This window comes from Glandiceps talaboti, chromosome 4, assembly GCF_964340395.1.
Source record: "Glandiceps talaboti chromosome 4, keGlaTala1.1, whole genome shotgun sequence".
In the NCBI taxonomy this organism is placed as follows: Eukaryota; Metazoa; Hemichordata; class Enteropneusta; family Spengelidae; genus Glandiceps; species Glandiceps talaboti.
The window spans coordinates 24633238-24658462 of record NC_135552.1 but is presented as its reverse complement, the minus strand read 5'-3'; the positions used below and the strand labels follow the sequence as shown (position 1 = coordinate 24658462).

At 34.7% G+C, this 25225-nt stretch overlaps 1 protein-coding gene across 2 annotated transcripts; it reads left to right on the top strand.

Moving 5' to 3' along the window:
- On the top strand, window positions 1–23097 carry LOC144434453 (uncharacterized). 2 transcript variants are annotated; one of them, XM_078122902.1, is made up of 4 exons: window positions 1–138; window positions 13210–13389; window positions 22223–22397; window positions 22831–23097. In XM_078122902.1, exons 2-3 carry the CDS (start codon window positions 13231–13233, stop codon window positions 22355–22357), a joined length of 294 nt encoding a protein of 97 aa, XP_077979028.1. In that variant the 5' UTR covers window positions 1–138; window positions 13210–13230; the 3' UTR covers window positions 22358–22397; window positions 22831–23097. The 2 variants fall into 2 exon arrangements, with proteins under 2 accessions (XP_077979028.1, XP_077979027.1); XM_078122901.1 differs by lacking the exons at window positions 22223–22397; window positions 22831–23097 and adding exons at window positions 17866–18058; window positions 19319–20541.
- Window positions 23098–25225: the final 2128 nt, after the last annotated feature.

The following is a 25225-nucleotide window of genomic DNA, read 5'->3' as shown; positions in this document are numbered from 1 at the left end:
TCGTCTATACACTGCCCGGCCGACACTGCTTGCAATTACTCGCGTGGAAGTTTTTACTGTCTTCAAACTATTAGATATAAGCTGATAGAATTTCTTTCTATACTCCGAGCTCTGCGATCCAAGAAATTTCATTAGGAGGTAAGTCTCAGCTAAGTATTTCTCAACCTTGCTTTTTACTCCCCGTTGAACCACACTTCGCTGAGTTTTGAAAGTACTCGACTCAAGGGGTGATTTGGAAATGAACGCGCCGTGACACATCCTTGCCGGGAAAAAAACACGATATCTTGTTTGACATGAGTATTTCCTCTAAGGGCAAATGTCAACCCACAGGCGTTTCATTTTCTAGTCATCTTCCTTGTTTGCTTAGAACATTATCACACCAAAGCGTTATCTGTATTGTAAACGATACACATTGCTGCATTAGATAGCTTGATAACTAAGTGACTTCAAGTTCAAGTTCCATTCCCACAATTCAAACACAAATCAACCTTACGTGTACATTTTGTATTTTTGTACATCGGCACTTCATTCCCTGGCGATCACGTTAGTGCTTTTGTGCACTGCCATAAAATTTTCATCAAAATGCGTCTGAAAAAGTGGTACTTCGCAATGAACAGATAATTCTAGTGATATATATCCCTACTTTTACGGGTTTTTAAAACACGGTGATTATATCTTCATTTTATGGATTTCGATTCAACATGGATAAATACACACGTACACTGAAAAAAGCAAGTGTTTCTTTCACGGTCGAACATTTTAAGTTGATTTTTTTTCATTCTTTTGAATAAGGCAGGCCCAATACTGGATAATTGCAACAGACTTCTCTTAATATTCATTTCCATCGACTACACTCAGTTGTATTGTTATCTCACAAACAAAGCCATTAGGTTCACTTATACCGCCCTTTTATTCATTTTTCGCCAATATCTAGATATTCCCTTCAATATAGGGAAATAATCTTTTGGAAAAAGTTACACGGTTAAATACAAATACTCATATTTTATAAGTTTTTCTCCCATCGAACTTTTTGAACTGATTTTCCCATCCGATAATGAGTCTTTTTTCGACAGACGACGCTTGATATCTCGGCACTATTTACTTTCATCGACAAATACTCTACACTTGTATTATTAGCATATTTTGTTTGTTACATTTATGTAGTAAGAACAGTTTTCTCGAGACCAAAGTTCCAAATTTATTATCACTTAGTTTCACTTATAAATAAATAGTTTTTCTCTCACGATCTAACTACTTGACCTTAGTGTCTTTTAAATAAGGCAAACATCCGAGTCTCCAGACCCCATTGCTGTTTATTTCAGTCATCGAATTTTAAAAACTTGTACTTTTCACATAGTTGGTTGTTGTATGTATCGGTAGGTGATTGTTATCTCACGAACAAAACGATGACTCTGTCATAAATTAATTTCACTGCCGCCCTTTTATTCACATTTTCGCGAATATCTACATGTTAAAACTTCCATTCACTATAAGCCAATATGGTATCACTTTTGGAAATCATTGCTCCCAAATTCTAAACACGAGAGATAAATTGTCTAAAAATGGCGATGCCATAGCTATGGAATTTAAATGGGAAAACAAAATTAACAACATTAACAGAATCGAACCGATAGATATGTAAATCGATCTATTGTAGAACGCGTCGCATATTCATTTGTGATGACATCGAAATAATGTACTTTTCACATCTTAAGAAATTAATGTTAATAAGAAACCCTTGCCGAATCGTTATCAAGTTGAAAGGGGTTATAGAGTCGTTCCATAGATATTAATGAAGACAATAGCCCTCTAGGATTTTGGATTTGTAAGGTACTGTTTTAACAAGTTGATCATGGCATGGTTATCGCTATATATTCTCCTCCTTTTCTCCTTTTTTCACACAGTCACAGACAGACAGACAGACAGACAGACAGGCAGACAGGCAGACAGACAGACAGACAGACAGACAGACAGACAGACAGACAGACAGACAGACAGACAGACGGACAGACGGACAGACAGACAGAGACCCCGTTGTCTCTCTGGTTTTCCATACTGTCTCCTCTCTCTTTTCCTTATTTTGCAAATGCCCTCTGTCTGTCTGTCTGTCTGTCTGTCTGTCTGTCTGTCTGTCTGTCTGTCTCTGTTATTATATTTTGAGAAATCAATTTGCGAGGATATCTAACCTATAAAGTGTACATTACATTTGAGTATTGGATACTATCGATTACGAGATATACATATGTACCCTTAGATCTTGTATATTAGTACAGTTACAGTATCACTTGCATACAGGTAATCGATTCTGTCTTCATATTACCAAGGTTTAACAAGGTGTATTAAAAGTAGTACAGGATGTCCTGCGTTTTTAGAAAGCTGCAAACTTGTATAGTATATGTACAGTGTTTTTTTCTGATAATAGATATATGACTATCGAGCTTTTGTTATGGCATCATACACATCATTGCAAATTCAGTATTACGTTCGCACATGTCTAGTAATTTTTCACATAGAATGTTTATTTCACTTTAATATAACACTACACTACACTACACTACACTACACTACACTGCACTACACTACACTACACTACACTACATTACATTACATTACATTACATTAGCGTTTTGGATAACCATTGAAATTGGTCGATAATTAATTTGCATCTTTGCTTGGACGCACTACGTCAATATGTTTTGATTTTGTTAGTCCAGTAGGAGTATATACTGTAATGACTTTACTCGAAGTGCAAAGAAATGCCGTGCATACATTAAGGGTTAGTAAGGTATGTGTTAGTTGCACAGACTTAAAAGGGTTTTTCTCGTAACTTGTTCAAGATTTTAAGTGTTAAGTGCATTTATACCTTTGGAGTCTCTACACATACCTTGAAGCTATGTCTGGGTAACATACATGGAATTGACACGTCGGGAACGTATTGACATTCAAACAATTGGCACTTTCGTATTAACAGACCCTGGACTATTTTGACTAAATCAGCTTTAAGAGAGAGAGAGAGAGAGAGAGAGAGAGAGAGAGAGAGAGAGAGAGAGAGAGAGAGAGAGAGAGAGAGAGAGAGAGAGAGAGAGAGAGAGAGAGAGAGAGAGAGAGAGAGAGAGAGAGAGAGAGAGAGAGAGAGAGAGAGAGAGAGAGAGAGAGAGAGAGAGAGAGAGAGAGAGAGAGAGAGAGAGAGAGAGAGAGAGAGAGAAGTAATATTCATATCATGTCTTCTTACGGAATATCGGTTCTATGAATGATATTGCATATTTGCTTCTGATTTTTTTCCCTAACTTTAATTTTAAGATGACTGAAGTAACTGGGAAAACATTAGGGTTACAGGGACGGAGTTAAACTTCAATCAGAGTGGATAGACATATCAATCAACCGATTGCGATATTTTATATCTTACAAAAAATATAGTATGTAGACTATGTACGTGTCTTGTTGACTCTATTTAGCCATAAATAGAGATTTATAGGTGATCAGCGTGTCCATCATTTCGTTAAGCTCCTATAAACGTATACTCATAAATTACCTCGTTACTACAGGAGACAACGAAACGCAGTCATTTTGACGTCTTTAAACTACTTACAACATTTGCTTGTCTTTAGAGAATACGCTCTTTTCGGTGAACAGCTAAGTTTAATTGACAAGTATCTGCTAACACTTTGAAGACTACCATCTTGTGAACGTGGGAATATTCAGGGAAGATTTCGCTTCTGATAGATTGTAGAAAAATCAATCTATTGGAAAACATACAATTATAGACAAAATATATACATTGTTTTACGCAATTTGTGGGTGGAAGCGAAGTTTAATAATTGGTTATTTCTAGTCTGTACGAACTAAGTTAATTGTAGCTTATGGCACAGTTGAGAGTGTTTCAGTGCTCACGATCACATCTTATGAGTACTGAACAATGACGCCTGAGATGACTAGTGTTACGGATTCCGATAATAATGAGTACAGGTTGATGCATTTTGAGTCGTCAACTCCCATCTTCTCTTTGAGTCGTCAACTCACATCTTCTCTTTGAGTCGTCAACTCACATCTTCTCTTTGAGTCGTCAACTCACATCTTCTCTTTGAGTCGTCAACTCACATCTTCACTTTGAGTCGTCAACTCCCATCTTCTCTTTGAGTCGTCAACTCACATCTTCACTTTGAGTCGTCAACTCCCATCTTCTCTTTGAGTCGTCAACTCCCATCTTCACTTTGAGTCGTCAACTCCCATCTTCTCTTTGAGTCGTCAACTCACATCTTCACTTTGAGTCGTCAACTCCCATCTTCTCTTTGAGTCGTCAACTCCCATCTTCACTTTGAGTCGTCAACTCACATCTTCACTTTGAGTCGTCAACTCACATCTTCACTTTGAGTCGTCAACTCACATCTTCACTTTGAGTCGTCAACTCACATCTTCACTTTGCGCACTGAAAAGGGTATGCCTTTCTAACTTGTGCTCGCAATATTATGGAGTAAACCAGTTTAAGAAATGGGCAATGACATTGATATTCAGAATGACATTTAGACCAGTTTTTATTTGCTAGTTGTCGGGGGAAAAGTTTATTAACTTTTCAGAATTGAAAAGTTAAAGGTCAAATAAGCTACACCTATAACCTAAATTCTCCCTTTTATGTAGACACATAACATGACATCCGATAGTTGAAAGTTTATGAGGACGTTCTTATTTTCGATTGTTTAAAATTTTAATATGGACATCATTCCTTCAATTAATGATAAACTATGGAACCATTTATTTCGCACAATTGGTTAGAAGAATACTAGTCAAATATTTTATCCAAGGACGGTGTGCTTGCGATGAATCGGGGGAATGGGGGTATTGTCTTGGTAGTAGAAGTCATAGAAACAGAATTCAATGAATTTTAGGCACTTATCACACCTCATCATATGAGCACGTTATGGGAACGTTAACCATTGCCTAAAGGGGACATAATTTCTAACACTAAACACGTATCACTGACGAATTCTGTAGGAGTTCCGAACGTCACAATGTTTTTATCGTGGTTGGATAATGCAGCTCATTACACATTTGACAGTCATGAAACTATAAAACTCCACTCTTGCATGGATGAAAAATTACATTCATTAAGAACTTTGAAGTTTGGAAAGGACGCGTCCATCAATTTATACATGGCCCAATGAATGGCAGTCGAAAGGTTAAACACCATCACAGTTTTGAATGACGTCATTTATTCCAGTAGGTGTAGAAATCCGCTCATATTCTAAGCCATGAATATTCTTTTCGTTGCTAAACAACATGTTAATCTTTGGACAGGGTTTAATCTGTATCTTCATGAGCAAATTTCAGTATCGTTTGCTGATAAATTACGACACTTCGCTAAACGAGTTATTCCACACACTGTATGTTATAGAAACGCAAATTACTTATATAGATAAAGCAATCTGAAAGTTAAATCTAGCCGAGAGACACAACTTGCCTTCATTTCTAAGAGTATTAATTTTGCACAATAAATGTATAGTATAGCTGTACAACGTCTTGCTAGTCAATCAGTATAAAAGTAATGTATGGGATTAGTGTCGTCATTTCTTATTGGTCAATATCACCTCAACGTTACAGAATTACCAAGAACGATACATCACGGAGTATGTACCCCCCCCCCCCATCACCACCACAACCACCACCCCTTAGGTAGTCACTTTAGGAGGAGGCTTAACCCCCCCAACACCAACACCATCCCTTAGGTAGTCACTTTAGGAGGAGGCTTAACTCCCCCACCATCACCACCATCAAATGTACAAAATGTTAACTACAAAGGATGAGTTGTCATCGATGAAAAATCTACTCACTAGCAGATGATACACTTTGAGGTAAATATTGAATCAAGATCAATATCATATCAGGCACAGTATTTCGACCGATTCTCTTTAGCTCCTTAAATGTACACAGTTAGATTAACATATTTGAAGACTTTAGTGTCTATAGATTTTTTGACAGCTGTACATTCCTATAGCTTAAATGAGATTTTCTATCAGGCTTAAGCATATAAGTCAAAAGAAACACTTTAAATTAAAAATAATAAGATAAAATACACAAATAATATACATGGCGACATGCCATGTTTTGTAGTCTGTAGCATGGACACTAAGTCTTTGGTCAGCAATAAGAGTACGATTCCAAGATAGGTGATACAAAAAAGCAATCTTTCAATTCAGTCTATTTTACATTGTAGCATCATATCAACACCTCATCAAACACGATATTTTGTTGCCAAAACAGAATGTTAGATTCAACCCAATGATTATCCCCATATTAGAACTAACCACGATAAATGACTAAGCCTGCACATTGTTGCTATTTTTGCTTTAGCGTTAACTTGATAGCTTTTAATTATTTAGTTAGCTCTGTGGTGGTTTTCATTGAGTGGTAGCTGGTAAAATTGACATGCTGGAATTACGGAATTGGGGTTGTGACCATACTTGTAATCGATAAAGCCCAAGGCAGTCGTATCAGCCCAAGTGTTTCTTATGGTCAAATCAAGAGTGACGCTCTATATCAGGTGGGCGCTGAGTGGTTTACATGTTCCTCGAAAGATTTCAATCTCAGAAACTAATTTTCTGAAGAAGGATGGGAATTTATTGAAACCCTGGTTTTCTGCATTTATCGTTCGCTGATAAAGTCCTCAAATCTCAAACATAAAGAATCTTAATATTGCCTGCATTTCAAATATGAATATGAACAGTAGGCGGCCAAACCTTTATGCCAAAATGTAAAGTAGATTATTTTTTGTAGAATTTCTGGCGACGATAATACGCATTGTGACTTGTAATTTGCTAGTACGTCCGAATACACTGTTTCGGGAAAATCGACGTTATCAGTTGTTATCAGTCAAGCGCTCAATAAAGTTTTCAATTATTTGTTCAATGAATTGTAATCTATGCTAACAGGACCCTATCATATTGTTCGCCGTTTATCCTTTTCTCGTCCTTTGAAAATAATGACCATAACAATGATAAACTTCAGATCTATCTGCACATCTAGTCAAACTAGAATAGGTCGACATCGATACAGCTTTCATATTTCGAAGTATATACAGATACAGCCAAGAAAGGTTTTCTTGAAAAAAGTTGTTCTTGCATGATCAATGTTTTAACGGATGGTCATCCAATTATAAATGAGAGTGGGTTCATATAAGAGACAACAATTTGAAATTGTATTTGAGGTCTGCTTGGAGGAAAATATGCTAGAAATAGGTAAGCGGGAAAGTCTGAAGTCTCAGTCTCAGAAGTCAGAATAGTTTGCTCATGACCCATATTGGCAGTGAGCGAAGTCAATAAAATGTAAGATAAATGTTGTCGATGGTGTAACCATTCCTCCAAACATGGACATATATTTTGGCTTACATTACTTGTGGGTAGTGTAGAATCCAACCATTTTCTCCGGGGGAGTTGGCAAATAGAGAGTTGCCGTGTCAGGTGGGCACGGTGAAACCTGGTACATTTCCAACACCAAGTGAGATGGCACATAACAGCTCGCACCCCCTCACTTTTTAGATGGGGGCCAATTCTATCCTAAAATAGTTAGGTGCACGTCTACATGGACTCAGAGGATTAACGATGCAATTCAACCTAACGTCACGGATCATTATACATCGGTGTGATGTTCGCAAAGACTACTAGGAAAGCATGACTGCTCAAGTATTACATGGTATTCAAAGACGTGTGAAATTGGATAAAGGTCCACCAATTAAGTAGTTTGTTTGCCGCCAGAAACCTACCAGAAAGACAGAGCGAAATCAAACACAGAAAAAAAGCAATGCTAGCATGTCACGTAAAATTAATTTTTCTGTCGAGTCCACAGCTTATATGGCAAGCCGTTCAGACCAAAAGTATTATTTTATTTTAGGTATAGTATTTTATATTTTTCGTAGTTGAAAACTAATTTTAACCGTTTAGGTGTTGTTTTTCGATGGAATCCACACTTTTATTCCATGTTAACTAGTTTTCATTTATTTGAGATTATTGATTTATTTTTTGTCAAACCAGATTTTTTTGAGGATTATATATAATTGACGAAAAATAAAACAATAATCTCAAATAAATGAAAACGTATAAATATTGGAATTGACAAGTTGTAAAACAGGCCCTAAAATAAAAAATAAAAACAGACTTTTCAAGTACAGCTCATTTTCAATGTTTACAAGACTATCGGCATTCGAAATGTGCGTAGTTGCAGCCGGAAATTACCAATGTAAAGTCTCGGCATGTCTCGAGTGTGGTCTATAGCTTCGACAAATGCAAAATCCAAAGTTTGATCGGGGAAAACAACTATTTATTGCGGTCATCTGAAGAGATTTGTACAGTCTTTTTATTTACAAGGAACAGAAGAAAGTGTTTGTGTTTTTCTATATTTACCAATAAAACCTGCCCAAATGACACTGGGGCAAACAAAGAATTTAACTGATGGCGCCTAATAGAAATGTTTTATATTTTTCAAATTAGAATTAAAATAATCAACCAATTTTGTGCAGATTACATGTTATACTTCCAAGAAGACTTCGACAATATAACTAAAAGTAAATCTATAAGTGACGTCACCAGGTCATGGTTCACTACCTTGTACGTCATCAAATGGCTCCTCTTCCTACTTCGTTGTCTATCAATTTATTTGCCTTGCTTCTCAAGTTACTCACATGATAACTGATACTCCTGTATCTGTTTGATAATCAATGAAACCAATTTTCTACTCAAACAACAATTTATTTAGTTTGATAACTCAAAATACTATAGATCGCTATGTTGAACAGATGCTTGAGAACGACTTCCTTAGAAATACAAGTAATTACTGGACAAATTGCTGTAACGGGTAATAAAAAGGTAAAATAGGGAAAATTAGTGTTGATTGGTTTCATTAGGTATTAGTGACGTCATTCAAAAGTTAGGTTACAACAACAGGTGGCGTTGTTACCCAAGTCAAATTTATGAACAGAAACTATTATAGTAACAGATGAGCTGACGCTATAGCTAGACACCATTTCTGAAGATGTATTTCATTGTTCTTTGTAGCTTTGATAATTCATCTTTTGATAGTATGAAAGGTATATTCACGCTAATTACCCCCAATTTCAAACTTTGAAAAACGCATAGATATAATGGAGACCCTTCCATAATGAATGTTTCGTCATATGACACTTAAGAGTTTACACTATCAAGTGAAATTTTATTCATTATAAGCTTCCACATGTCTTTACATGCATTCTTTCAATAACGGTGAAAAAGATAATGTTAACAAAGCCTTCACCTGTTAACTTCGAAAGAAAGAAAAGCGTTGCCTATTCAATTGGTGAGGTATAAATTAAGTGTCTGCATCTCTAGGACTGTTTGCAATTTAACTGATAAGAAACACTGATAACTTGATACAACATTGAGACTCCCTGCCTGAAATGATTTCCTCCTTGGAAATAACCTTGTGCTTGGAACTATGCTTTTGGATACAGAGATCATCAAAGGAAAACAAAATGAATATCATTCTATGTGTAATACTCCAGCTATTCTTAATTACAATAAATGCCCAAAAGTAGTGCACTAGTGTTTGCAACTGTTGACTCAGTGTTATGTAAGACTACATTCTCACAGGCGTAAATTTTGGCAACAAACACAGAACGGTTATAAGGAAGTGCCCCAAATCGCACTTGCTGGTTAACACAGACATTCGTCATGTGTAATCTGAGATCTACATTGACACCAAACTTTGTAACAAAGCTATGGATGTATTTGGTAATCTAGAAAACGTTATTTGATTCATACTTCATTTATGAAAAGATGATTACCCATTTCATCAAAATTGCAAATGAAATAATAAAACGCAATATTGTATTGGTAATGTACGTGCTAACCTTATTGGGCACAATTCTCTTTGCATTGCGACCATTTCCTCTTGGTAGACAGGGGATATTTAGTAGTCATGGTAACAAAGTATTTTTCACTATTGAATTACATAATTTTTAATGATTACCGTGTTATTACAATGGATTCTTGTTATGAATAGTAACTAGACCACAAGGAACGGCCACGCCAATTCTTACTTTAAGTGTTGCTAGGGGAGGAAATTCGGTACAATTAGATCTTCTCTGATGGGTTAGATGAATATGGCTTGTTTATACATATGAAACGAAGATCCTTATCCTGTATAGGGAACAGTGACAAATTTAAATGGATACACTGTAGTCGATGAAATGACATGTCTTCATGCAAACAATAGCATATTAAAACAATTTGTTAGCTGGGTTCCAGTATGATAATTTAGTAAAAACAATTTAAAATGGACAATCCATTCTTGCAAAATGACGATGTCTCCTTGATTCCAAATTATGGATATTATATTGTTTGTAATATTAAAACGCTTAAGGTTATAATACCCCCTCTTTGCTATTTCCATAGAAGTAATAAAATATCGCCTTGTTTTGCATACAGTTTCTTATACAGGTTGAAACATTTTGTCGGACATCTTTTATATAAATTTCTGTAATTCATTAATTATACACATGGCCATATTAATTTCATAATGATATATATGAATTTTAAAATGTTATAACTACATTTGGCAACGATTTCATTTTCAAATTTAAAGAAAATCGCAATGTTTTGGCTATTTAAAAAAAGAAGTGATTTGCGACTTAGGCGTAAAAAAGAAAATGTTTGTGGTTCCGATTACATTCAATTTTAGAATAGGTAGGGTAGGTAGATTTGTTATTTTATTTTTTTATTTTTTTATATGTGAGTGTCTAGTTCAGGTAGTTATATTTTCCGTGTTTTCCATATGGTTTCTGTGTTATTGGTTTCTTCTCATTAGATGTACAGCCATAACAGATTGGAAGAACAGTTTTATATTGTCTTTTTAAGTCGATGTCAGTTTCCGCACATTTTCGCGATTTTATAATTTTTTCTCTCTAATACGTAAAAAAAGTTTAGTGTCGGCGCGAAAAACTAGGTGGGTGGTGAAACCGGAACCAAACAACTTTCTTATTAGGCATTAAGTTAATACATATGACCTTTGATAGTGGGAGTTTACAATAATCTTGGTATAGTTAACCATATAGTATTTCGGGATGACATTTTGGCATTGTTTCTTTCCATGCAGTATATTGGCGACGGAATTGAATGTTATTAATGACAGTTATTCTTCAACGTTTATCAGAAGACCAGTACAGTATTTAGTTTGTTGACGTTTTTATCAGGTGGATTTATTTCCGCTTACGCATCTTCACTGAACGTTGACATTTCACAGCCCGTGATGTCATAATCGATGCAATATTTCACAATACATTGAAAGAAGTATAAAGCTATCTATAACTCATATGGAAATAATCAATGATATGGCTAACCTCCATTAGTGTGAAAGACAAAGGAAGCAACATCGATTTCAGGATAACCGTGGGTGTGATGAGCAGAACTGGCGATATTAAATACATTCTTCTTAAATAATATGGAAGTTGTACCTACATTCAGGAATGATTGCTAAATGATGATGATCTAACATTTTCATTTATCATAGAATTTGATGTGATTGAGCTATTACTGACGTCCTCGAGTGATCTCGGAACTGGGTGAGATAGAGTGACTTGGGTGTATTGTTACTGTATGTACGTTTGCTGCAATATCTAATGGAACCAAATAAACCGATAAGGGATAACATCTGCTCTTTCTAACCTTAGGCTACTTCATATCATCAGAATTTTATCAATCCTCAAAAAAAATTGTTTTAATTTAACCAGTCTAAATCTTTGAGAATACGTAACTCGATCATGTTTGATGTAATACATTTTTTTCCTTAATTGGTCTAAAATTAAATATATTTCTAGGAGATATTGTCAATTAGTATAATTGTGGGTTAGTGTTTTGAAGTAAATTGCTAAATTCCACGACATGTTCTGTTCACCGTTCATGGGTAAGTCCATCAATGATCAAACAAACCGTATGCTGTCAGATGATTTTAATACTTAATTAACCAATTTCTAGGTAAAGTTGTAAATGAATTGGAATTTAACTGTTCTTAAACCGATATTCCACTATCTTAAACCTGGTTTTGATTAGCTATTACGGGAACCTTAGTGCAAGGGGTTTGGGGACAATTCTTGAAAGTTGACTTCACGACAACGCTTCGATCTATCTATCTATCTATCTATCTATCTATTTGTTTGTGTGTGTGTTTGTTTGTTTGTTTGTTTGTTCGTTTGTTTGTTTGTTTGTTTGTTTGTTTGTTTGTTTGTATGTATGTATGTATGTATGTATGTATGTATGTATGTATGTATGTATGTATGTATGTATGTATGTATGTATGTGTGTGTGTGTGTGTGGAAAAAGTAGTCGACCGTTTTCCAGTTATTTCATTTTGGTACATTATTTAGAGAAGGATTAATCCTAAGGTCGATAGCCTACAGGTGGTTGTATTACGGATATAGCGTAAATGCACCATTCTTCACCACAGCTGCAACTGTGCATGCTAATTTGGACTCTCATCCCCTAACTGAGATTTTTCCATTAAAACTACTGCCGCTTATATAATGCCATGAGTGACTCTGTAAGCTGTAAGTTAAATTGAATAAAATATTAGCAGATTTTGGCGGGAAAGTGGGTGTCACGCTTTAGAACGTTGTTCTATTTTAGATTTTACACAACGTAATTAAAATCGAGTATAGGCGATGAAATCGACGGATTAAGATTTTAATGGTCCTTGTGACGAGTGTAAAGTCTTGCCGGACATGTAATACATTGGAAATCCATCATGACGATCGAAATCATCACGATAACCAAGTTAGTAGTTTCCAGTCACAGTATTCGTGGAACGCGAGTAATTTTCTTGTCAAGAAAACAGTCGCACCACGTCAAATAACCATGATAGTAATTTTCAGCCACAGTATTTGTAAAACATGATACATATTCTTGTGATTTTATTCATAACACGTGTATTACTTTGCATTATTACCCGATATACACATTTGTATAATACGGTGCAGAATCTTACAATTACAAACATTTCATTGATTGTTCTAGGCATGTTTTCTCAAAATCAATAAAAGTTTATCTATAAAAAATAAAAGTTGATATCATATCCTTACAACTACCATTTTCCCACACTCTTGCCAGTAATTTTCAGCAATGGTTCATTTTTTCCAATTTATTTAAAAACACTAATTAATCACCATAATATTTCTATCTACGTATTTCTTTCCAGAAAATCCAAAAAATAGAGAAGATGAAGTCGACGCTATTCATCCTATTTGTTGTTGTTACCCTATTCCTGAATCTTCTTCTACCAATAGCACATGCCAATTTTGAAAATGGCGAAGACGATGCCGAGAACCTGGACGAGTTCGAATTTTACAAAAGGGATCCTCTTCCACGCCGATCTAGGGTAAAAACAGTTAATAACCATCTTTACTCTATATTTTTTAATTACTCCATCCACTTGCGCTCTCTGTCTCCTCTCTCGCTCTTTCTCTCTAGTCACCACATTTTTGCTTCGCACAAGCCCACCTCACAAGTATACAAATCAGAGAAACTGTTTTTACAGACAGGTTGGTGCGTCCGTCATCTTTTTCAATCATCTATACTTAATGACAGAACACATAAAACTTCCATCGAAAGCTTTCAAGTTTTAGAAAAATTCATATGATAATTAGCTGTTGACGTCATTCTTACCGATGAAATAATAAGACAAGAAAATGAGAACAGAGAATGTCTACCCACGCAATCGGCAGATGGCAGTCCTTAATTGTCATTATAGGAGATGGAGAATTATCTCACACCTCTTGTTTGCGAGCTGTCTACATATAGTTGTTTGTCAGATACGGGGAGTGTAAATGTATTATTCGAGTCGCGTCTCTCTCCGTGGTGTCAACCCATTGTACTTTAAAACAAGCACTAACAAGTGGTCCTTTGAGAGTGAAAAATAGACTGAAATTGGATTGAAATGAATGAAATTGCCCCTGGTGAATTCGAGAAATGATGTTGATAATTCTACTTTTCTTTCAGGGCCGACTGGGATATGTTTTACAGATTATCGCTTAGTTAATGACATGTCACAAGAGATTTGCAAGTGTGTAAATTATACTAGTAATCCGAGGCTGGGCTCTATAGCGACCATGTTTTGTACTCAGCGTCAATTTGACGTCATGGCTGGGGAGGCTGTTCTTCTGTATATATCTTTGGGATTCAAACATGATCTTGTGTCTTGGGTGTTTTACGCAGCTCATAAACATTTATTTTGAGATAATAGATCTCCCCTCCCATGTTCTCCAAACGAGAACTACGCATGGTTTTCCATTGCTTTTATTGAGGCTAAATGATACAGTATAAATCTCGCAAGCTTGAATCAGTAATTCATTGAAAAAAAGCTATTTAACGAAGAAGGTGTCCAATTATTTGTGTTACGGACTGAGTTTAACTGTCAGTGAATTCTTGTGAGTTTGATGACGAGCGCCGTCACGCAATCTTTCTTTTTTTCAGCAGCAGCAGCAGCAGCAGCAGCAGCAACAACAGCAGTATGTTGTCAGAGCGATAGACTATATTCTATGAACGTGTATACTTAACCATTATGACAGTCTCAACATGCTGCTGATAATATCAAAATATTTAAATGAGATTGTTGAAAACTTTTAATGAAATACCAGAATTGTGTGCTAGTCATATCAACAAGTTCTCTTTTAGTCAACATCTAAATACTCACATTTACACCATCGATGTATATACTTCCATGTTTTAATCTATCGGTCGTTGTAAAAATGTATTTATTCTCATGTATAAAATATTGTGATTACCCACAATGCCATGTAAACAAAATGGCGTCTGAACATTCAAGAAATAGCAGTGTACTCTTTCTCACATTTTGGTGCATCCAGAAAGTGCCATTGACATCAGGATAGCTGAATATATGCACATACGTAAATCTGTCAATGCTGTATTGATATTGTATATTCTATACAAGGCAAAATTCAATATGAATATGGTACAAAATTGGTTTATGTAAGTATTTAAAATTTAGTATCTCAAGTTGGCCCATGTCCTTTTAACTTCATTTGGCGTTTACCACGAATTTTGAATGAGATAGTATTATGTCTTCAATCCCATAAAAACAACTTTGACTGTCAAGGGGTACCTGAAGTATAGCAAACGATGCATGTTTGGTACTGACATCTTGGAGCTTCGGCCTGTGATATTGCTCCAGTGGGATTTTAATAATTTTACGTTTTATTCTACGATGCACAGATATCATAATCACTCTTCATCTTTCTATCTCTATCTATGTCTTTCTTTTTATGTCTGGCACCTTTTCCTATGTGTTACAAAATACATTTATCGCACACATATATTATACAATTCATATTCAGTGTCTGCTAACAAACGCTAACATTAATGTAAGAGTGTACACATATAGTCGGTCTCAAGAAACGTCCAGAATAGGACATGAATCCTGCTCCCACTCAAAACAACAGGAAGTCCAGTAGGATAGATTGTAATTACTTCATTAGTAACGTCATACCTGGATGATTGACAACATTCATTGACTTATGGTGTACATGTACATAAAACGAGCAATTGGTCTGTTGTCCAGTGTGATGTGTAAAATTAGAAATCACGTCTCCACCATCTTAGACTTTGTAATCACGTCAGATAAAACGTAAGCTAATTTTCGGACTTTCAAAATGCCCAAGTTGGAAAGATTGTCATGGGCGCGGGCATATCAAGCAAATATCATAGTTATAATCCACACCGAATAACAGTTGAAAATGCCAATGCAAACACCTACGCATTTGATTGGCTGCTTATAAAGAAACTCAGAGATATGATGCCACCATATTTCTACACTGGAATTGTTTGCACTACTTGTGCACATAACGATGTATATTCCTTTATACTTTTACATACTAGTAGTTTTATTTACATTATTTAATTTTCTTATTATGCTCTGCAGTTTGGTGGTTGGCAAATGCCATCCAACGATGGCACCGTGAGTGAAACGCGACAAGACCCACCGGTAGGGTTTATTTTGTTAGCTGGTTTACGTTATGAGTTCAATGTTTTCTTGCGCAATTTAGAATATCTCTCCGCTTGATTTTATGTTCTCCCTCACCTTTACTATTGTTACGGTGCCAATCCTTCGACGCAAATCCAGTGTTTTAATATGCGATATTGGCCTAATGAAGTGAAAATTGTCTAAATGCTGTCATATATTCATGCTATTTATCCTCTGTTTTATGTGAACTGACGCCAGCTATAACCATCTAACGTCCTGCCCACTCGTGTAATGTAAACTAATGCTAGCTATAACCATCTAACGTCCTGCCCACTCGTGTAATGTAAACTAATGCTAGCTATAACCATCTAACGTCCTGCCCACTCGTGTATGTCTTGTTTTATGTAAATGAATTCGCTTACTTTGGTTAAAGTATTCAGTCTATTCTATTTGTCAGAATTCACCAAAGTCATTTCCATAATTTTCATCAATACATATTGTTGTAATATTTAATATCAAAGTCTTGGGCAAAGCCTGAATTTGATTTTATTTTGGTCATATACTCCATTCTGACTTCCTAGTGTTTTTATATGCGATGACGTTCTGGCCATATATTCCATTCTGACTTCTTAGTGTTTAGATATACGTGGCCATATATTCCATTGTGACTTCCTAGTTTTTAGATATACGATGACGTTCTGGCCATATATGTTTAAGATATTATAATGTTACAATAGTTTCTTATGTCGCCAATATATTCTCTGTACGCATCATTTACTTCCTCCTCGTACGCGTAGTTTTGAGAATCCACCTTTCATATCTGTTGTAATTTGATATAAATTCCCCGTATATGAGTAAATATTGCACAATACGTTGGTCACCCTAGATGGACTTGATGAAATTCTCTGACGAAATTTCCAATCTGTTCGTTCGATAACAATATTGTTGATAAGATTTAACACCGCAGTGTTGCCGAGATCCAGTCTCCCAGTACAGACCCAGGAGCTATCATTACACAAGCTTGATAAGGGCTGGGACTCGGTTCACGGTGCACGGAGAGTGTTTATAGCGACATGCAATGGTCGTTTTAAGAGAAAACCTCTCAAGTATATCATACAAACTATTAATCCGATATTGTATCGTTGACACCACCTCACTTCTATTCTACTTCTACTTGCTTACCGTATCGTTTTCTCTTACATGTAAGTGCACTCTCATTTTTTATCACCTCAAAATGGAACAATGAATTGACTACTGCTGACATTTACTCAAACAATGCTATTGTATAAAGTCACGCAACATATTTTATGAATATAAATTTCTCGTTGCTATTTCACAAAGAAAGAGGGCAACTAGTGTCTTACTATTATCACTTCATGTTAAATATAATGCTTGCAATTTGTGTTACATTTGTCTTTTGTTACAACGTATTATGTAAGGTTTATGTTATGCTAAAGTATTTGTTATAATACATTGACATTTTTTTCAATTATATCGTGTTATATTATGTTATGCTATGTTATGTTATATTAACTTATATTATATTATATTATATTATATCATATTATATTATATTATATTATATTATATTGTGTATATTTCATTTTACGTCACATAGAAGTATTTTTTACCATGTAATCACACGACAAATTATGACGCAATCCTCGTTCTTATCGTATGTTTTTTTGTTAATTTGTCATTTATTCATGATAGTACGCTTACATCGATGAAGTTGATATGAGTACTAGACCCGAGTCAGCTAGTTATTAATTGTCATTGTTCCAGAATTCTGCCTCTCTTAGTCTCTAGTACAATTTTGGGAAATACAACATTGAACTCTTACATGGATGATTTCTACCTTCTCCACTGTTTCAGGCGCAGAAACTGGTGAAATTTCAGGGGGTGCCTCCCATGAAAAGAGCATTTGAACAATTCAAACGTGACAATCCAGTAAGGACAGAGACTGTTCTTTACCTCCTCACCCTAGCAAAATTCTGTGCCAAACACGGAAACGTATGCCATAGGAAAGCTGTCTAGTGGAGCAGCAGGCAGTTGCAGTATAATATAGGTAAGTGAGGATAAATGAACGATTTATTGAATAGTCTTAATTCGAACTTTACACCTATGACGTACTAGTATTTAGTGTAGTGTAGTGTAGTGTAGTGTAGTGTAGTGTAGTGTACCGGAAACAAAACTTTATAAACGTATTATATTTATCAATAATAGTAATAATAATAATAATAATAATAATAATAATAATTAATATATAGCTAGTGCTGTAGCGAAATATAAATCTTACCGTAATCTGCTCACGAGTGTACCTAGGAGCGCAAAAAAGAAGTATTTTGTAGGTTTGTTAACCTTTAACAAAAACAACCCCAGAAAAACGTAGAATGTCATGAATCATTCAATTGGTAAACAACACAGTGTTTCTATAAAATTTAGAAATTGAAATTTAGAGTTGAATGTCAATGGCAATAGCCACAGCGTAACATACGTTATACCAGGGTGAAAAAGTAAAGGGATGTAATGAACACTTTATCAATGTAGGTAGGAAATTGACTGAGACTATTCCTAAGACTAGACAGGTATTGATTTTAGGCATTTCCTAGTCAACCTCTGCAGCATGCCAGACGACAACGGAACTTGAAGTACCTAATCTCCTGAAAACCCTAGATCCCCCCCCCCAAAAAAAAAATATATATAATATATATATATCAACATTAAAAACTATTGCGCTCTATTGCGCTCTGCCACTGCAGTATAGAGCACTGTCTTAGCAGATTGATACTCACCGAGTTATATATATATATATATATATATATATATATATATATATATATATATATATATATATATATATATACTAATTCAGTGTAAGAGGTAAGTCATAAACTATATATATATATATATATATATATATATATATATATATATATATATATATATATATATATATATATATATATATATATATATATATATATATATATATATATATATAACTCGGTGAGTATCAATCTGCTATAAGACAGTGCTCTATACCGCAGTGGCAGAGCGTAATAGTTTTGGTAGTACTGGAACTCTTTCTTGGGTGTAACTCGGAGTTTCACGCATATTGCGATCATCAGACACTCTGAGTGTCTGATGATCGCAATATGCGTGAAACTCCGAGTTACACCCAAGAAAGAGTTCCAGTACTACCAAAACTATATATATATATATATATATATATATATATATATATATATATATATATATATATATATATATATATATATATATATATATATATATAATCTAATTTTACCTTTCCTTTACCTTTCAGATGATCTGTAAATAATCAACAAATCCTGCATGAAATATCATTAGTAAAACAGAAGACTTGTGTGCCATCAAGTGGAACAGTAGACAATGCCAAGGAGATCATTCGATTTTCGTCATCTATTTAGGATCATATTTCCAAATTCATAAGAAGTCCTTTCAAATATTCATTCTCAAAGATGAGGACTAACCAATGTCAGAATATAAATTTTTCATTTGTCGCACATGGAAGATGCTCAAAGAACAATTCCTGTTGAGCCCATTCTTGTGACATATATAATATAATCCCATATACAAAACTTAATTATTTTGAGAAATAAGATTTATGAAATGTCATTTTAAATGGGATGTGGTCATTTTTCCCGACAGCTTTAGTTTTAAAAAAAGTTGAAGTTGTTATAACTTGAATTTTGTGAATAAGTAACTTCCGCACAGAATCAGGGATAGAGGAAAATCAAAGTACCACCCTGACTTATTCCGTATCTCTCTGCAATGCAAGTAATGTTTTATTTTTGCTATGTATTTTAGTTTATTGTCTTAAAATGGTAACTATTCTTACAAATGTATTTAAGTGAAATTTCCGACATTTTGTTTGAGCAGTTTCAGAAACGTTCTTACTATCTTGCGATTTAGGGATTTATAATAGAATTTGACAGTGTCCTTGATCGATTTAATGTAACAAATCGTATCTGTACAACAACTTATTGAGGACCGTTGTCAAATTTCTAGCTTAAGAACTTTTGTGTAATATGACGTTTTGTTTCATTACATGTAGTGGAGTGGGAACAAAACTGACTTTCGTCATACGTGCGTGTTCTATATCAAGCAAAACAAGTATTGAGAACGAAGCCTTAGTTCCATCAAACTGTACGATATCAGGCAGCTGTATAAGTACAAAACCGGAAGTATTATCTATCAATACTTAAGAACGTCGAGCCATAAGTTAATATCAAAGAGATGGAAAATAAGTGACGTACATATACGTCATCAATTGATTAAATCAACAGCGAGGCCAATCCGGCTGATGTTTACGATATATTGAATGTTTGACCTAAATCCAACTGACCTACCAAATTCTATCACAGTTTGTGACAATGTTGTTATGTGAATGAACATCTGTGGGATAAAGAATTCACATGTATAGCGATTGACGATTTTGTAACGCAAATTGTTCAACTCTGTTCGATTCATCGTAATCCACAAAGCTACGTGTCAAAGAGCATTGACTGGGTATTGAATAAAATATGTTTTAATTAACTATGACGTCGTCCTATCTTTTGAGTTTAGATTCTTGAGGAATAAGCAGTGTTATCCGTCTTATGCCCTCTTAGCCATTGACATGTATTAAACACAAAGTAAACATGTTCTTGAAAATCTAATTCGTTGCGAAAAGAATCACTTCCTCTGACCACTGTAGTTTTTTGAAATTTGTACTCTCACTCATTCTCTTACTTGCATTTACAAATGTCAATCTGGGGCAACGAAATTTTTTTCGACGTATGTATGTATGTATGTATGTGTGTGTGTATGTATGTATGTGTGTGTGTGTTTGTCATTTTATTTATCACTCACAAGTTTAGATATTAATCTATATTTGTGCATCTACTTGGTTGTGACAGAGAAACCTTTTGATTCAGTTTTCAAATACTAAATATTAGTGTTTGTTTTATAATATGGTTCTTGTTGTGGATTAAATGTCCTAGACTTTCGAATGTTTTAATGATTGGTAAAAAGCACTACAGAAGCTATGCCATGTTAAATACCATAGGACTACCGAATAATCACAGTTTGGCTATCGACCTTTATTTATGTAGATTAAGGTTTGATTCTTTAAGTGTTAAATCAGCAAGAATCTGTGTTAATCGCAATAATACGTTTAACCGTCTTGGCTTGAGATTTGTTATTAACATGACGTCATCAATTAAAATGACATGATGATTTTAAAGTCAATACACATAAGAATGAGATGAATGAACAGAAAGAAAGAGGTGGTTTCCTTAGGAATAATACTTACACCAAATTCATTGTACAAATATTACCAAGAAATTAATTGTATTTGTGTTTTTATATTTGATAAACTTTACCGATAAACACGCATGTCTACATTTGCAATGTTGGCGAGTATAATAAGCATTCAACTTTTATTAGGACAGTTTTGATAGTTTGATAGCTCCGCGTTAGACAAAATACCCCTATATTAACAATGACATGAGAGATTGACGTAAGGTAGAGGTTGATACGCAACAAGGTATTACCTTCTCATGATGCTACAAAATAATTTAATATCTCTCAAATATATAATGATTTACAAGAAGTACTGAACTGACATAAAAATAAGCATTGTCATAGGCCTAATAGTACAATCATGAGTTCAAATGTGCTTATTTGCGTGTTTTACATGGTGTACGAGCATTCACTGACAGGATGATCATAAAAGTGCCATTGTTTCAATACCAACCGAACTCAGGGATTAATACGTTTACGCTTCACGATCAACACACATTACCTTCTGTTTCATATGTGTAAGATATCTCGTTACCTCAATCTTGTACAAAATAGTGTTCTTGTTTATAAAGCGCCCTCATCATAAATGTTGTGTTGTGGTAACGCTGTATAAAATGATTTCGATTGAGGACGAAACAACAACAAAACCTTCAGATGAGCCAATCAATGTATTTACAGATGGTTTAACTAGTCGCCGTTCAGGACGGATTTAAATTGTTCAATGAGGGAGACAACTTGTCTTGGAGAACGCAAGATGATTAATAAAGACAACTACATGTAGAATATAATATCTTTTGCACGTTTGACTATGCAAAAAAAACCGTGGTCATTGCACATGGCGGCAGTGTTTACCGTAAACTATGAAGGACGTGTATCTCTTAACTCTCTTCATATATTTATACAGGTTAGGTTCACAGGCCCACCTCCTATGAAGAGATTACTTGAAAGTTTTAAGCGTGGCAGTCCAACAAACACAGCTGTACCAATGTACCTATCTCTATTGGCAAGACTTTGTTCTATAAACGGAGGGTGTCGTTAGAGATGAATGGAACACAATTTGAATACAAGATACTCCAATGGTAAGATAACCTATCGTATAACCAAAATCATTGTTTCGTCTAATAATTGAACTCTTCGTCAACAGCTTTCCTTTGACCATGCCTTTTAGAAGAAACGTTATTTAAAATATATTGTAACATGTATCAATGGCAATATTGTATTTGGTACAGATAAAGGGTTACACTGTAACAAACCCAGACGTAGATTATTGGGTCAATACATTGTTTTGAATAATATCTCTGACGATGTTGGCTGCCTGAGATAATGAAAGTGTTGTGGATGATAAACTTAATGGATTGTCACTTTCAATTACTCAAACAAAAGAAAACAAAACAAAAATCCACGTGAACATACCGGTGTCGTTCCTAAGACTAGTGTGAAATATATTTTTGATTTTTTTAAAATGCGTCTATTCCTTTGTGTCACGTTTTTTCACCTTTGTCTTCTTTTCAGGCTTAATTTCAACGGTTGAAACCATGAATGACGAGTATAAAGAAATGTAGCTGCAGCTACTGCATATTGCAATGAACGTGGACATCCGACTTAATCTTGTACCTCGACTCAATGTCAACATACACATTAATGTATCATAACTTTTGGTTGTTTGAGAAGACAAAAAAAACCGCTATTACAGTTAGTTTTATTTTGCAAATGTCAAAATGTTAATACTATGTTTCCATTTAATATTTACAAGTTTGATTATATGACTTTTATTCATTATTGAACATTCAGTCTACAACTTAGAAGTAAATGTGTTGGTTTCGGTATTTTGGTATCCTTGAATAAAAAAAGCATTTTTATCAATTTGCAAATTATGTTGATTCTTTTGCATAATGTATGTATGTATGTATGTATGTGTATGTGTCTGTGTATGTATGTATGCAGGGCCATAGCCTGACCAAATTGCCAGGGGGGCAGAACTTTGTCTTGGTGCAATCAGGCATTTAAAATTTAGAGATGTGGCATCTCCTTATGCATGTAAACGGAGGGTGTCGTTAGAGATGAATGGAACACAATTTGAATACAAGAAACTCCAATGGTAAGATTTGCATGCAAATTACATAATATATATTTTAGCATACGCAATTAAATATCATATGTAAGGCCAGAAAAAAATTAAAAAGCTGGTCAACGGACAATCTAACTTATCACATTGGGTAGGTAGGTCGATTTCATTTTTAAGGATAAAATAAACCATATATAATGATAGCAAAATATTTCAGGTCGAGTTTAGATAGAACTTATTCAGTCATCTTGATATTATCTCTTGCAATTTGTCTACATAGCTACAACTAGGAAATGTACACAATTTACGGCTAAGCAAAAGCTGAAGCTCCTCTCAACCTCTTTTCTCAAAAAATGTTAAGCCCACCAAATGAAACTCAAGCATTATTTTAGCCACCCCTTCTGTCACCTACACTACAGTGAAGGTAATATTACATGGTACAATGATGCATTAAAATAATAGTGATAGCCAACTACATTAATACTCCTAACGAGATTACTTAACACAGGATGTGGATTTTACATGCATAAGGAGATGTCTCTAATTAGCTCTAACTTATACAGGGAGGTACTTAGCCAGCCATGTTCCAGCTTTTAGTGACAATTATCACTTTGATTGCTACTTATTGAAAGGAGACAACTCCAAAGGTGAAAAAAAATGAAAATAAGACAGTGTAGGAGGCCATTTACAGGCATAAAATATCAAACCATAGACATGATTTAAAGTCTTACAATGCTTGCTTAATAAAATACCAGAATTGAAACAATTATGCTATACATTACATATTATCTGGAAGTGTATTTTGTTTTGGCAAAGCTGAAAGATATTTTGCGGATGTGCACTTGGTAAATTATCTCGCCTGAAGTTAATTTGGTTCCAAAAAATCCCGGATAAAGAGCAAAACATTTCAAGACTTTCAGACTTGTGATGGTCCAATGACTGCTCAGCCCTCTCCAATGGTTGTAAACTTTTGCTCAATTCTTTTTAGTGACATTGGATATGCAGCAGCTTAATTCAATCTCAATTCATGCTTGTATGCATTATCTGAGCCAAGTAAACCACTGTATAACATATTATATAATTTGGAATAGACTCAAATGTATATTGTTACATGTACTATTCAGAAAATATAAAGAAATATCCTTAATTTTGAAACAAAGTGTGCATTTTAATGACATGAGAAGCCCTCATGAGGATATGTTGCCCATCACCAAACTAAATAAATATATGGGTAGGTTGAACAGCTTTTTCATTTTTTCAGGCCTAATGTCGTATCTTTCAACGTAGTTGCCAAAACGATGTCACATTCAAAGTAAACAACCCAACCAAAAATAATTGGATGGTGCTTTCTCAAATAAGTAACACAACAAAATAATCCTTTTCTTTACCCAACTCCCAAAACTTTTATGTTCCTCCTTAATGTCGGAACCCAAGGTGAACTTAGTGAATTCTCCTTGTCATTATCATTATAATGGAAATTGAAGTTTGGATTTTGATGTCGAAGGTACAGCCCTGTTTACAAATTCAGGGCCATTCTTTCCATCGCAAATTGTCGCTTCAAAATAATTTGCGGAATAATGCTTGTGTCAGTGCAATGAGATAATAATATCAAACAACATTTTAACCGAAGACAACGTCGACCACAATTGAAAGTGGATCTTCAAAGAGTGGATCTTAAACTGCGTACCTAGTTAAATAGTTTTTCAGGGCCACCATATATTCCAAAAAGAGATCTGCCGTATTATCGGTAATTTTTTAATATATGGAACAAGATGTAAATGAGATCGAGTGCATCACTGCATGCAGCAGGCGATCTCACGTTGAACGACTTTTTCCGTCGTT

Coding starts and splice junctions, on each gene's coding strand:
- LOC144434453 (XM_078122901.1), top strand. CDS start 13,231: ATGAAGTCGACGCTATTCATCCTATTTGTTGTTGTTACCCTATTCCTG. Junction 13,390..17,865: donor CTCTTCCACGCCGATCTAGG/GTAAAAACAGTT, acceptor CCACTGTTTCAG/GCGCAGAAACTGGTGAAATT.